This window comes from Theropithecus gelada, chromosome 17, assembly GCF_003255815.1.
Source record: "Theropithecus gelada isolate Dixy chromosome 17, Tgel_1.0, whole genome shotgun sequence".
Taxonomy (NCBI): Eukaryota; Metazoa; Chordata; class Mammalia; order Primates; family Cercopithecidae; genus Theropithecus; species Theropithecus gelada.
Genome location: NC_037685.1, coordinates 80,651,257 through 80,666,723, shown reverse-complemented (window position 1 = coordinate 80,666,723; position 15,467 = coordinate 80,651,257). Strand labels below are relative to the sequence as shown.

Here is a 15,467-nt window from a genome sequence, read left to right as displayed (position 1 = left end):
AAGGTGTCTGTGGTACTGGCAATTGTTTCTGCTGTTAATCAACAATCATCCTCTATTAGGGCACGACCAAGATTAATTTTTTCCTCAGATATTGATGTTGTTTGCCACTGTGGACTTCATCTTCAACATCGACTTGTCCCTTGTTGAAAGGAGTTAACCATTTGTAAACTGCTGATTTCTTTGGGGGCATTTTCCCCATAAACTTTTAAGTGCATCAGTGAATTCACCATTATTTCACCCAAGCTTCACCATAAATTTGGTACTTGTTTTTGCTTTAATTTTAGCAGGATTCCTGTTGCTCTTCTCCTAGGGGCTCATTTCAAATTGATGACTTACCCCTTACCCCTCTTAGTGCCTCAAACTAGATCATGTTCAGACATATATAGGAAGTTAGTATAAGTTTATTTTGGAGCAAAAAAAATTGAAATCCATGGAGTTTTTTCATAATACACATTTTTAATGAACTTTTAAAAGTCACCTCATAGTTCTTCTCTGCTACTTCATTTTCTCATATGTTCCATCTTTTTAACCTGTATATATATTCCATCCTCACTGTTTGCTGTATGTCTGACATTTATTCTTAAAACCTTTCGTTCTTGGATCTCTAACCTCTTTTTTTTTTTTTTGAGATAGAATCTCGCTCTGTCGCCGAGACTGGAGTGCAATGGCACAATCTCGGCTCACTGCAACCTCCGCCTCCCAGATTCAAGGGATTCTCCTGCCTCAGCCTCCTGAGCGGCTGGGATTATAGGCATGCACCATCACATCCAGCTAATTTTTGTATTTTTAGTAGAGACGGTTTTTGCTGTGTTGGCCAAGCTGGTTTCGAACTCCCAACCTCAGGTGATCCACCCGCCTTGGCCTCCCAAAGTGCTGGGATTACAGGAGTGAACCACCGTGCCCGGACTTCTTTAACCTTTTGATACTAACAACCTTGCTTGCTCTCTTCCCTGTTTATGGACTTTTCTTCGAACTCCTTAACCTTTGTCTAATCTCAATTTTTGCTGACTGAATCGCCCCAACCTTGGTATTCCACTTAAGGGAATTTATACTCTTTCAGCTATCCTAACTTAATATCAATAATTTCCTTTTAACAGGTCTTTCCTTCATGTCTTTTTTGAGACAGGGTTTCACTCTGTCATCCAGACTGAAGTGCAGTGACACAATCACAGCTCATTGAAGCCTCAAACTCCTAGGCTCAAGCAATTCCCCGCCCCCCTTCCCTGCCCAGCCTCCCAGCTAGCTGGGACTACAGGTGTGTACCCACATCTGGCTGATTTTTTATTTTTTGTAAAGATGGGGTCTCACTGTGTTGCCCAGGCTGGTTTCGAACTCCTGGACTCAAACGATCCACCCACCTCAGCCTCCCAAAGTACTGTGACTACAGGTGTAAACCCCAATATGTCTTTTAATAGGCCTCTCCTACATCAGCCTTTAACCTTTTTAAGCTATTCTGCATACTATTTATTTGAACATTATTTTCTTTCCTCCCCTTTGCAATGCCCCATCCTTAGCGTATCTGTGGAATACACTCCTCACTCCCATCCTAAAACACACACACACATGCACAAACACCCTGTTATTTGCTTCTTAGTTAGTTTCAGCTCTCTTGATCTAATCCTTATCACTCCTACACATCATGATCCTTCCATGCATGATACCTTTTTAATTTCCAGCTGTCACTGCCTTTCTTTTTAAACGCATCTTTGAGAAGCTAGTTCAGTTGCCACTTTCTTTGTGAGGTCTTCCATCACTATTCAAAAATATAGTGATCTTGTTTTTTCAACAAAATTATACAGCCTTGTAATATCCCTAGTATGTAAAGCAGATGGTGTAATGGAGACAGATGGGGTTCTAGCTTTAAGACCAGCCTAGAGCCTGTGATAGTGGTTAAAGTGAGATGATTAGGGCCTCAACTAGCACTTGATATTAGGGGTGATTATATAAATGTAAGAAATGTTTAAGAGGTAAAATTGACATGATATATTGATTAGATGTGTCTGGAGAGGAAGTCAAAGTCAAGGGAAATAATGACTGGCTGAATGTTATAATACCAGTGGACATAAAGAAGCAGGTTCATAGTGACTGGCTTTGGAGGTCAAAGAGATTTTTAAAGTAGAAATGGCTGCTGGGTGCAGTGGCACTTGCCTATAATCCCAGCACTTTGGGAAGCCAAGGTGGGCAGATCACCTGAAGTCAGGGATTCAGGACCAGCCTGGCCAACATAGTGAAACCCTATCTCTACTAAAAGTACAAAAATGAGCCAGGTGTGATGGTATGCACCTTAATCCCAGCTACTTGGGAGGCTGAGACGAGAATTGCTTGAACCCCAGAGGCGGAGATTGCAATGAGCCAAGATGTGCCACTGCATCTCCCGCCTGGGTGACAGAGCGAGACTCCATCTCAAAAAAACAAAAACAAAAGTAGAGATGGCTAGCAGGCAGTTGGATTATAACAAGGTGAAATTCAAGGACAAGGCAAAGGATAGCCATATCATATCAGTCTTAAGAGTCATGAATTTAAGTGGTAGTTAGTGTCTAAAAAGATGTTTTACTGTTTTTTTTACAGTCCTTCATTACAGTTTGAAGCTGCTTGGGCATTAACTAACATAGCATCAGGAACTTCTGCACAGACTCAAGCTGTTGTGCAGTCTAGTAAGTAAATTCCTTATTGTCTGAACTTTTTATTTTTTAATGATGGCAAGGAAGTCGAATTTTGTAATAAATTTTATCTTGTTAATATTTTTTAAATGATGACTTTTATAAGTTACTTTTGATGACCAATATCTTTTTCATAGCCATTATTAATCTATCATGAAAAAATTTTAATTGTGGTTACTAAAAGAAGAGTAGAGTTTTATCTTTTGGAGTAGACATCATGCTGTGATAACAGGATTTTAAATTTCCATTTCTGATATCTTCAGGATGCTGAATGGCTTCTGCCTTTTAGCTTATGACATTTTAAATTTTACTTTCCTCAAGGTGGGCTAATAATTATTGTTAAATGAAACTGACACAAGCTCTTTAGAAAAGTACTAGATATCACCACGTATGTTGTTTCTTATAGTATGGGACACTTAGCTAACTTTAGGTGTGGTAATCAAGGTGATTTTAAGTAGCATGTGATATGGCACTAAGTTTCATTGAATCATGTGTTGAGAATACCATTCTCACCAGACCCACAGATGGCTCATACCTCTACTCCCAGCACTTTGGGAAGCTAAGGCAAGCAGATCACTTGAGTTCAGGAGTTCAAGAACAGCCTAGGTGACATGACAAAATCGTGTCTCTACAAAATATTAAAAAATTAGCTTTGCATGGTGGCGCGTGCCTATAGCCCCAGCTATTCAGGAGGCAGAGGCGAGAGGTTCGCTTGAGCCCAGGAGGCAGAGGTTTCTGTGAGCCGAGATTGCACACTGCATTCCAGCCTAGGCGACAGAGTGAGACCCTGTCTCAAAAACAAACAAAGGCCGGGCGCCATGGCTCACCCCTGTAATCCCAGCACTTTGGGAGGCCGAGGCAGGTGGATCACGAGGTTAGGAGATTGAGACCATCCTTGCTAACACGGTGAAACCCTGTCTCTACTAAAACTACAAAAACAAAATTAGCCGGGCGTGGTGTCGGGCACCTGTAGTCCCAGCTGCTTGGGAGGCTGAGGCGGCAGAATGACGTGAACCCAGGAGTAATACACAGATACAGCAAAAAAAAAAAAAACTACTTAAATATTACTAGGGGAAAATACTGAAATTGATTATTTTTAGGGTAAAGATATTTGCCACATTTGTTCTTCCAGCAAACTATAATTGGGCAGCTACAATATGCTGGGCTCTGTATTTGATCAATTTCTTTGAGCTGAAATCTATAAACTCTTCAACATGTTGCTAGTATAAATATTAGTTTTTCTTTATTACAGATGCAGTACCTCTTTTTCTGAGACTTCTTCATTCACCACATCAGAATGTTTGTGAACAAGCAGTATGGGCTTTGGGAAACATTATAGGTAAGTGGTTTGAAAGGAATCCTGTTAAGAATCTAAATTAACTTTTTTCCTACATTGGCATAGCCATTACATACTATGTTTCCTCTGAATTTAATGTGGGTTGACTCTCTTCTTGCTTCATAAGTACTAACTTAAGATGATACTCTTTGAAAAGGATATACAATTTGCTGTTAGCATTGGTAGGTTAAATTTATGTTCCCCAAATCAAAATCTGGAGAAACAACATTTGATGCCTTTGACTAATGGTGAGGAAACATAGAACGTCAGTGTTCCCACATGAGCCATTGCATACATTTCAGACTTTCTCATCCTGAATGTAAGTTTTTTTTAAATACAATTTTCATTTCTGTAGGTGATGGTCCTCAATGTAGAGATTATGTCATATCACTGGGAGTTGTCAAACCTCTTCTGTCCTTCATCAATCCCTCCATTCCCATCACCTTCCTTCGGAACGTCACATGGGTCATTGTCAATCTCTGCAGGAATAAGGATCCCCCACCGCCTATGGAGACAGTTCAGGAGGTAAATGAAGAATTGTAAAGGCCAGATGGTATATTTTCCCTATGTTTGTACTTCAGGAATTCATTTACAGGGGACAGAATAACACATACACTGATTTCGTTGCAGGTGTGAGTTTTTTTGGTTTTTTTTTTTTTTGAGACGGAATCTTGCTCTGTTGCCCAGGCTGGAGTGCAGTGGCGTGATCTTGGCTCACGGCAAGCTCCACCTCCCGGGTTCACACCATTCTCCTGCCTCAGCCTCCTGAGAAGCTGGGACTACAGGCGCCCACCACCATGCCTGGCTAATTTTTTTGTATTTTTAGTAGAGACGGGGTTTCACCATGTTAGCCAGGATGGTCTCGATCTCCTGACCTCGTGATCCGCCTGCCTCGTCCTCCCAAAGTGCTGGGATTACAGGCGTGAGCCACCACACCCGGTGTGAGATTTTTAAAGTAACATACTGTATTTAATTACTGACCCCTATGAAATAAAAGTTGAGTGTCTAACTAAAAGAAGGTCCGTTCATCCTATGCTTATTTTTTAATTGATTATCTTCATAAAAAGAAAATATAAAAAATTCAGAGAGAAAAATACAAAAGGAAAACAATCTCAAAGTTTTATTACTGTATTGCATTGTTGGTTTAAAGCTATAAAAGGGGGTTGCTACAGGCAAAACTAGTATACTTACATGCAAATGTTCTTGAATGAGTTTGCTTTAAGTCCAATTGATTTTTTTTCTTCTTCTTTTTTTGAGACATTCTTGTTCTGTTGCCAGGCTGGAGTGCAGTGGCGTGATCTCAGCTCACTGCAGCCTCCGCCTCCTGGGTTCAAGCAAGTCTTCTGCCTCAGCCTCCTGAGTAGCTGGGATTACAGGCCAGCACCACCACACCCAGCTAGTTTTTGTATTTTCAATAGAGATGGGGTTTCACTGTGTTGGCTAGGCTGGTCTTGAACTCCTGACCTGAAGTGATCTGCTCACTTCACTCTCCCAAAGCGCTGAGATTACAGGCGTCAGCCACCGCCCCTGGCCTAACTCCAATCCCAAAGTGCTGGGATTACAGGCGTAAGCCACCACCCCCGGCTTAATTCCAATTTATTTCTGATAAAATTGGAGTTATTAAAAATGTGACATATTGGCCGGGCGTGGTGGCTCACGCCTGTAATCCCAGCACTTTGGGAGGACGAGGCGGGTGGATCACGAGGTCAGGAGATCGAGACCATCCTGGCGAACATGGTGAAACTCTGTCTCTACTAAAAATGGAAAAAAAATTAGCCGGGCGTGGTGTCGGGCACCTGTAGTCCCAGCTTCTCGGGAGGCTGAGGCAAGAGAATGGCATGAACCCGGGAGGTGGAGCTTGCAGTGAGCAGAGATCGCGCCACTGCACTCCAGCCTGGGCGACAGAGCGAGACTCCATCTCAAAAAAAAAAAAAAAAAAAAATTGACATATCTTTTGTTAAATCTACTAGTTAAAGCAAAAACTTTTTTATTTACGTTTGGTATGTAAACAGATCCGAGTACTTTGCATTATTTAAAAAACCCTACATAACCTTTATTCACTGTTGACTGTATTATCTCTTTTTTTTTTTTCTTTTTTTTTGAGACAGTCTCGCTATATTTCCCAGGCTGGAGTGCAGTGGCACAATCTTTGCCCACTGCAACCTCCACCTCCCGGGTACAAGCGATTCTCATGTCTCAGGCATGTGCCACCATGCCAGGCTAATTTTTGTATTTTTAGTAGAGTTGGGTTTTCACCATGTTGGCCAGGCTGGTCTTGAACTCCTGGCATCAAGCAGTCCATCCACCTTGCCTTCCCAAAGTGGTGGGATTACAGGCGTGAGCCACCAACTGTGTATCGTTAAAATGGACATCTTTCTGTAGCACCTGCTACTTTTTGTTGCTGTGCAAAGGTATTTTGCGTGATTTCCTACCACCCCCCTGCTCCGTTTCTCCCAGATTTTAAAAAGAGATCTCAGGGGCCTGAATTCAACAAGCAAAGCTTTGTACTTTGTACTGGTTCGAATTTTCTTGACTAAAACTGAAGTTGAAAACTTTAATTTGACTTAAGTAGCTTATTAAATAAAATCGTATTTTTACTTTAAGCAGGTAAGTGAGACAATTATGGCAGTTTTAAGTGTAGCTTTTCTTAAATAGCTGTAACTGTATACTTGCATCTCCTTTTTTTCCACTTGACATTTTATGTCATAAAGAAGCTTATGGCCGGGCGCGGTGGCTCAAGCCTGTAATCCCAGCACTTTGGGAGGCCGAGACGGGCGGATCGCGAGGTCAAGAGATCGAGACCATCCTGGCTAACATGGTGAAACCCCGTCTCTACTAAAAAATACAAAAAAAACTAGCCGGGCGAGGTGGCGGGCGCCTGTAGTCCCAGCTACTCGGGAGGCTGAGGCAGGAGAATGGCGTGAACCCGGGAGGCGGAGCTTGCAGTGAGCTGAGATCCGGCCACTGCACTCCAGCCCAGGCGACAGAGCGAGACTCCGTCTCAAAAAAAAAAAAAAAAAAAAAAAAAAAGAAGCTTATTAAAAACAAATGTTTTTCTTTTAAGGTACATTAACTTCTACCAGATTTATTTGCATGTTTTAACTTGTTAATTGAACGTATTTCAGTTTAACATTTGAAATATGTTTTTGGTTTTTTTAGATTGAATTTATCAGATTTTCTTTTTCCTAAAAGATTTTCAGACAAATTTAACATTGTCTTTCTTGCTCTACAAACCTTATTTACCTGCTTTTTATGTCAAAGTTGTTTATTTTTAGACATATTTATTAACTAATGTTAATTATTGTTTATCTTCTTTCCTCAGATTTTGCCAGCTTTATGTGTCCTCATATACCATACGGATATAAACGTAAGTTAAGAAGCAGCTTAAATGTGGGATTTTGCTCTTGATAGGACTGAAAGGGTTTTTATATAAGTGTCAGCATACATTTTATCAACTTGTGGAGTTTCTATAATGTAGATACAGTTTTCAGAAATAGGGTTAAGCTTAAATTAGGTTTATAGCTTAAATCTGTAAGTGGTAATAGCCATACAGCAAAAATGCTCACTTTTGAGAAACTACTGCATATGTAGTTTATTTCTGTCATTATTAAGTAGTGTTTTTAAGCATTAATATTTGTAAAGCAGTAAAACCTCATGAAGCACCTTACTGTTTAAAAAAATCTCACTGGTTCTTACAACAGATAGGCTAGATATTATCCCATCCCACCCCTGCCCCGCCCTTTTATAGAATAAGAAGAAATGGACTCTCAGAGAGAGGTTAAATGACTTATCTAAAGTGGAAGAGCTAGTAAGGGTCAGAGTCAATATTCAAACTGAAGTCTTCTCATAACAGGTCTTGGGTACTTGTCACAAAACCATGCTGCCTTTTTATGCTACAACCTTTTTAGATATAGTATTGAAGAATATGTAGTTTTAAATGCAAGGCATTTTTAGATGATTTTTTTTTCATTATATTCAGATTTAGTGAAGCATTTACTGTCTACATTCTGGCAAGTTTGATACTATCTAGGCAATCAGAAAATTCTCCTAAACCAGTAAGGTAAATTGTTACTCTTCCATGGAGTAAAACAGTGGATACCTTTTGGTGACTAGTGTTGATCCAGTTTCTGTTATTCTAACTAATATCTCTTTCTGATTTGTTGTATATTTGTGTTTTGGTAATCTTATCTTTATTCACATACACGTAACATGTACATACATATGTGTATATGTGTGGCAGAATTGTGAATTGTGTGTAATTTATCATTGGGATGAAGAAAATACATCTTTGCTTACATTTCTCACAAGGCAATATAATTTGTATATAAAAATTCTATCACATTAGCTCATTTGCAGATTTTAAGCTCTTGGGATGGAATCTTTTAAAGGTAGCTAAAGTCACTTCATGTTTGACACAGCCTAATGTCATTAAAATGAAGTTAAAACATGTTTATATGCTGTCTTATTTCCAAAATGAATATAAAGTAACTTAACAAAAGACATATAATATCTGTAAAGGAAAAAGTAAAATTTATACAGAAGTTTAGTTGTTGCTGTTGAAAGTTTAGTTGTAAGCTTTCTGACAGCGCAGATTAAAAGGAGAATAAGCAAAATATCTGCTGTTTGCCTCAGGACTTTCCCCCAGAACATTACAGAATTAATTATAGGCAAATAAAAGCTTTCACCATCTGTTGGTTGTGTTTATGTGAAAACTGGGGTATTAAAGTGCCAGTGTACTGTAGTTACGGATACATTGGTCAAGTTTAGCAAACACTCACAAATTGTTCCACTTAAAGCCAAAATTGTGCCATGAATTGTATACTCAGTGATAACACATAAAGAGACCGTGCCCTCTAAGACCTTAACATTAAAAACGTAAAAAGAGTAAAAGGAGAGAACTTATGTCAAGAAATTGCTCTGCTGGATCTCTTTCTGTAGTCTCCTTTTATCTTACCAGTATCCTTGTAAGATAAGTTTTATTCTATTTTACAAATACAGAGATTGAAACCCAGTGAAGTTAAATAATCTTTCTAAAGTCATATAACGAATGAGAGCCATACCTAAGAACTGAAGCCAGGTCCAAGGCCTGTGCTTTTTCATACCATGATCACATATTCAGTATAATCCATAGGCTCACAGTGAAAAAAAAAAAAAAAAAATCATACCATGAGCACTTAAACACAAAACATGGTATGAAAGCCAACAAGAAAAAAAGTACGATAGAGGAATGACAAAAGTGCTGTATTATGGAATCACAGACAATTTTGTCTGGTGAAGCAGAAAGCTTCATTGACAAAGTAACATTTGAGACGAGCATTATAAGGAGACAAAAGTGGGGCCAGAGCCAAAGATTATAGTGTTCATAGTTAGCATTTTTTGAGTTTAAAATCAGCCAGGCACTGTTTTAACCACTTTTGATACGTTAACCCATTTAATTCTTACAAAAGTCTTGTGAGATTGGTACTCTCATTATCTCCATCATCTACAAACGTTGTAAAAGAAGCAGAGGTACTTAAGTAATTTGTCTCACATCATATAACTAGGATGAATAGGATCTTGACAGGTTGAGAGAAAGTCATTTCAAGAACATGGGGGAAGATACTAAGGACTCAAGAATACATGGAGGTTTAAGAGAATACAGGTAGATAATAACCTAATATATTTGCTAAGGAGTTGATTTGCAGAGTCTTTGATTCTTTTTTTTTTTTTTTTTTTCTTCCAAGATAGAGTCTCACTCTATCACCTAGGCTGGAGTGCAGTGGCGCAATCTAGGCTCACTGCAACCTCCGCCTCCCGGGTTCAAGGGATTCTCTTGCCTCAGCCTCTCCAGTAGCTGGGATTACAGTGTACACCACCACTCGCTGCTTATTTTTTATATGAGTTTTTTATTCTATATTAAATAGTTTTAAGTTTATCTTGTAACGAGTACAGAGTCATTGTATATTTTTTAAATTGTGAAATGATATTTCTGTTTTATACAGATAAAATTATCTGTAACAGACAAATAACACATAAAAGGTATGGAAGGTTTGGAGGGGGGTAAGTTTGAATGTAGGTAGATGTATTTTGCTATCATAATAGGTTTAGGGAAATCGATGAAGGCATGGGCTCTTATTAAATTGCAATGGTAGGAATGGTTAGGGGAGAAAAAACTTGGAGTGTTAGGAAATAGAGTAGAACTTGGAACTTGTTCCTCAGTGGTGGTATTTTGCAAAAGCAAAAGACAATACAGATTTTGGATTAGTCAGTATTTAAGAGATTGATGAAAACCTGGGCATTGAATGAGATTGCCTGGGGGAGGCTGTATTTTGGAAGGAGGGCTAAAAATGTAACTGAGGAATTCCCTGCATTTCAGCAATGGCAGCAAGGGAAGAAGAACCAACAAAGGAGTTTTTAAAAGTAGTGTGATGATGGCTGGGCACGGTGGCGCCCGTTTGTAATCCTAGCACTTTGGAAGGCTGAGGCGGGCGGATCACTTGAGGTCAAAAGTTTGAGACCAGCCTGGCCAACATAGCAAAACCCTGTCTCTACTAAAAATACAAAAATTAGCTGGGCATCGTAATGCGTGCCTGTAATCCCAGCTACTCGGGAGGCTGAGGCAGGCGAATCGTTTGAGTCAGGGAGGTGGAGGTTGCAGTGAACCAAGATCGTGCCACTGCATTCCCGCCTGGGCAACAGAGCGAGATGCTGTGTTAAAAATAATAATAATAATTAAATTAAGTAGTATGATAGAAGCATAAACTATGGAACAAAGAGTGAGGAAAAATAAGGCAGAGATTTAATAGGTTCTAGGTCGTATAGTCTTGTCTAAAGAACTGCATATCCTTTTTATGTAGCAGATAAGGAGCCAGAGAATAAATGGTCAAATTTTTATTTTGGGTTGATAGCTCAAAGGCTAATATAGCTCAAAGGCAAGAAAATCGCTTGAGCCCAGGAGTTCAAGTCCAGCCTAGGCAACATACTGGGACCCCATCTCTAAAAATAAAAAATTAGAGACTACAAGTATCTGCAGTTTCAGGGTGCCTAAGACCCAGCTGTAGCTTACCTTCTCCCAGCCTTTGAGATATTGTCATGGAGTCCCCACTGAAAACGGTTAATTGATCTCAGTCTACAATTTCATTATTAGCTAGAAAAAAAATAGTTTTCTGCTAATAATAGTAACCATGTAATAGAGAAATATCTTAAGACATCATGTCGTTTTGCACAGGATTCTGTTTTGTGGACACAGTTTATTTAAACACACTATTATGGATAGGCATTTAGGCTATTTCCTGAATTTTGCAAATGTAAAAGTATTATACCAAAGACTAATACTTATATATATGTGTTTTCATATATTGGAGGTATATCTTCAGGGTATGTTCTTAGAAGCAGGATTGCTGGGTCAAAGAGTGAATGCATTTGTAATTTCGTTGCATACTGACAAATTCCCTACTGTAAGGGTTGTGCCATTTTGCCTTGGTATTTGGGAAGGTTTGTATTCTTGTTCTAGTGGTAACTTTTATTCTTTTATCTCTTCTTTTGTACTGTTTTGACAGTTTTAAACAACCTTTTTCGACTCCTTTATCTATTATGTAGTGTATGCAGTGATGCATAGCTTACTGTGTGCATTCAGAAGTGAAAGTGGCTTTCTCAGTATCCTTGCCAAGAGTGTGTTGTCACATTTAAAATTTTTGATCATCTGATAGGTGAGAAATAGTATCTCAGTTTCACTTTGCATTTTACTTTTTATGAATGAAGTTGAACAATTATTTCATTTGTTTAAGGACCATTTTAGTTTGTATCTTTGCGAACAGACTAGTCATATTTACTGTCCGTTTTTCTGTAGGATTTTTGGTCTTTTTCTTAGGTTTTAAGAGTTCTTTATATATTAAAGATATTCTCTTCCATACTTAAAATACTTCCCTAGTTTGTCTTTTGTCTTTGAGCATGATATTTTGCCATGTGAACTTTTTGTATATAATCAAATTCATCAATCTTTTTTTAATTCTATCTACATTTTGTCTGAACTATAGATGTTTTATGTTAGAGAAATATCTATACATTCCTTTTTTTGGATGTTCTATCAAGGACACTAAAAAAATGTGATGAATTTTTCAGTGTCTATAGAGAAAATTATATTATTTTTCTCCTTAAATCTACTATTAAAACTTATATTAATGATATTTTTAAAAATTGACCCATCCGGGCCGGGCGCGGTGGCTCAAGCCTGTAATCCCAGCACTTTGGGAGGCCGAGGCGGGCGGATCACGAGGTCAGGAGATCGAGACCATCCTGGCTAACATGGTGAAACCCCGTCTCTACTAAAAATACAAAAAACTAGCCGGGCGTGGTGGCGGGCGCCTGTAGTCCCAGCTACTCGGAGGCTGAGGCAGGAGAATGGCCTGAACCTGGGAGGCGGAGCTTGCAGTGAGCCATGATCGCGCCACTGCACTCCAGCCTGGGTGACACAGCGCGAGACTCCGTCTCAAAAAAAAAAAAAAAAAAATTGACCCATCCTTGCATTCTTTGAATAATTTCACTTGATCATTATATGTTAGTTTCTTAATGTAGTACGTGATTCTGTTTAATGTTTTATTTCAGATTTTTACATCAGCATTCACGTTAAGTGATACTGGTTTGCAGTTTAGCTTTTGTTCAATTTATTAGGCAATAATTGACATTAATTACAAATACTAATATTAGATTTAATTATATTAATACAGTTAGTTAATGGTGCTATCATCTTGATGTATTAGGTTTTATACTTTTATTGTTTTATTAAAGTTTAGATGTTAATGTTATGGTTCCTTCATTTTCTGTACTCTGGAACAATTTATATAGCATTGAGTCTATCTGACCTTTGAAGATTTGATAGTTTCCCTCTTAAATCCTTTGGGGTTTTGGTACTTTTTTGTGGAATTAGTTTCGTGATAATTTTCTTTATTTTTGATGTGGAAGTTGGCTTGTTTAAGCACTCTTTCTAAAGGAGGTCAGTTTTTATAAACTATTGTTCTAGGAAATTTTTCACTCCATCTACGTTTACTTGCATTAAAGTGTGCAGGGTAGTTTTTATACGGGTTTTGTTCTAATTTATTATTTTAAGGGTTATTATCATTTCTCATTTTGTGTATTTGTGCCCCTTCCCTGCTCTCTTCTAATTAAATTAGGTAGGACTTTTTCTGTGTTTCTTAGTTTTTTGTGTTTTGTTTTGTTTCAGAGAACCAGGGTTTCAGTTTATTAGCTAGATCTGTGATTTTTCTGTTCTTTATCTCATTAATTGTGTATTTTTCATTGACACATCATAATTACCCAAAATCCGTAGTTTGCACTGTGGTTCATTCAGTCTTGCTATTGTGCATTCTGTGGGTTCAGACACATTTGTATAAATTTTTAAGGCTGTGAATTTTCCTTTAATCACTGTTTTAAATAAACCTCATAGATTCTGATGTGTGGCATTTTTGTTTTAACTTTTTAGAAATTTTGTTGAGTTTAGTCCAGGCATTTTGGCTCATGCCTGTAATTCCAGCACTTTGGGAGGCTGAGGTGGGCGGATCACCTGAGGTCAGGAGTTTGAGACCAGCCTGGCCAACATGGTAAAACCTCATTTCTACTAAAAACACAAAAATTAGCTGGGTGTGATGGCGCGCGCCTGTAATCCCAGCTATACAGGAGGCTGAGGCAGGAGAATCACTTGAACTCAGGAGGCAGAGGTTGCAGTGAGCCAAGATTGCGCCACTACACCCCAGTCAGGGTGACAGAGTGAGATTGTCTCAAAAAGAAAAAATAGAAATTTTGTTGTTGGGTTTTTTTGTTTTTTTGTGTATTTTTTTTTCACCGAAGAGCTGTTTAATATAAGGCTATTACATTTCTGTATAGAAAAGGCTTTTTTGGTTTTCAGTTTAGTTTAGTTTGGTTTAGTTTAGTTTACTTTAGTTTAGTTTAGTTTAGTTTGAGACAGAGTCTGGCTCAGTCACCCAGGCTGGAATGCAGTGGCACAATCTCGGCTCACTGCAACCTTTGCCTCCCGGGTTCAAGCAGTTCTCTTGCCTCAGCCTCCCGAGTAGGTGGGATCATAGGCACGTGCCACCATGCCCTGCTAATTTATGTTTTTAGTAGAGATGAGTTTCTCCATGTTGGTTAGGTTGGTCTCAAACTCCTGACCTCAGAAGATCCACCTGCCTCAGCCATCCAAACTGCTGGGATTACAAGCGTGAGCCACCACGCCCGGCCAGTTTTCATTTTATTAATGTATAATTTTGTTGCTTTGTGATAGGCTTATAATGTTTCTGACTTAGGTAATTTATTAATGTTTTCTTTGAACCTAATGTGATATTTGTACATGTGCAAGTTGTTGCCATTATTGGGGTATAAAGTTCAATATACATTCATAAGAGTTATATCTTTATTTTTTGCCAATTTGACTTCTCTCATATGACAGTAGTATGTTAAAACCTATTATTAGTATGTTTTTGCATATATTTGTGTGTGTGTTTATTCTCTGCTTTAAAACAGTGATTGCAAGGTTATTTGATTAATAGATGTTTATAATTGTTGTATTTTCATGATAATTTGTGGGATTTAACTTTATAAGGTATCTTTTTCCTTTGTAATGCTTTTTAGCTTAAATTCTACTGGTCTTTTTACAGGATTACAACCTCAGCTTTCTTTTTATCGTTTATTTGGTATACTTTTGCTCATCCCTTTATTTTTAGCCTTTCCAAATTCTTTGTTTTATGTGTGTCTCTTGTATACAGCATGGAATTGAGTTTTGTTTTGAGAGCCAGAGCCAATTTGAAAATCTTTTTTTTTTTTTTTTTAAATAGGTGAGTAGGCCCATTCACATAGGTTGATAGATTGATTTGAACTGTCACTTTGTGAAATAATTTCTGTGTGTTTTTTTTTCTCTGCTTAGCATACTTTTATCTTTTTCAATTTTCTTTTGGTATTTGGGGAGATTTGTATTTTTGTTCTAGTGGTTACCTTTATTCTTACACCTTTTTAATGCTCCTTTTTTACTATCTGTTTTGACAGTTTAAAATATGTTTTTTAACTTCTATCTCTTACCTGTGCAGTGATGCATGAGCTTATTCTATTTTCTCTTCTCTTGACTCAGCCTCCCATTTTTTAATCTGATTCTAGACTTACCTATTTTGCCAAATTTGGAACATGTTTCTTCACATTTTTTTCAGCTCCTCCTTTCCTTGTAGGGACTCTGAAGACACAAATATTAGATCTATTTTCATTGTGCTGGAAGTTCCTGAGAGTTAATTTCTCTTTAATCTTTTTTTTTTTTTTTTTTTTCTGTTGTTCAGTTTGGATGATTTCTATTGAAATGTCTTTGGGTTCGTTGATTTCTTTTTCCCCCCTCCATCATGTCAGGTTTTTTTGCTGAGAATTCTCATTTTAAATTTGTTTCAAATGTGTTCATAATTGTTCACCAGTGCATTTTTATGGTAGTTACTTTAAAATCTTATCAAGTCCTTGTCAGA

At 38.0% G+C, this 15,467-nt stretch overlaps 1 protein-coding gene across 1 annotated transcript in view; it reads left to right on the top strand.

The window, feature by feature from the left end:
• The window catches only part of KPNA3 (karyopherin subunit alpha 3), a 98,074-nt gene that overhangs the window by 69,805 nt on the left and 12,802 nt on the right, over positions 1-15,467 (top strand). Inside the window, exons 7-10 of the mRNA XM_025364249.1 lie at positions 2,569-2,654; positions 3,913-3,999; positions 4,352-4,521; positions 7,319-7,363. Of these exons, the coding sequence (XP_025220034.1) occupies positions 2,569-2,654; positions 3,913-3,999; positions 4,352-4,521; positions 7,319-7,363 (388 nt within the window). The remainder of the gene's footprint in view (positions 1-2,568; positions 2,655-3,912; positions 4,000-4,351; positions 4,522-7,318; positions 7,364-15,467) is intronic.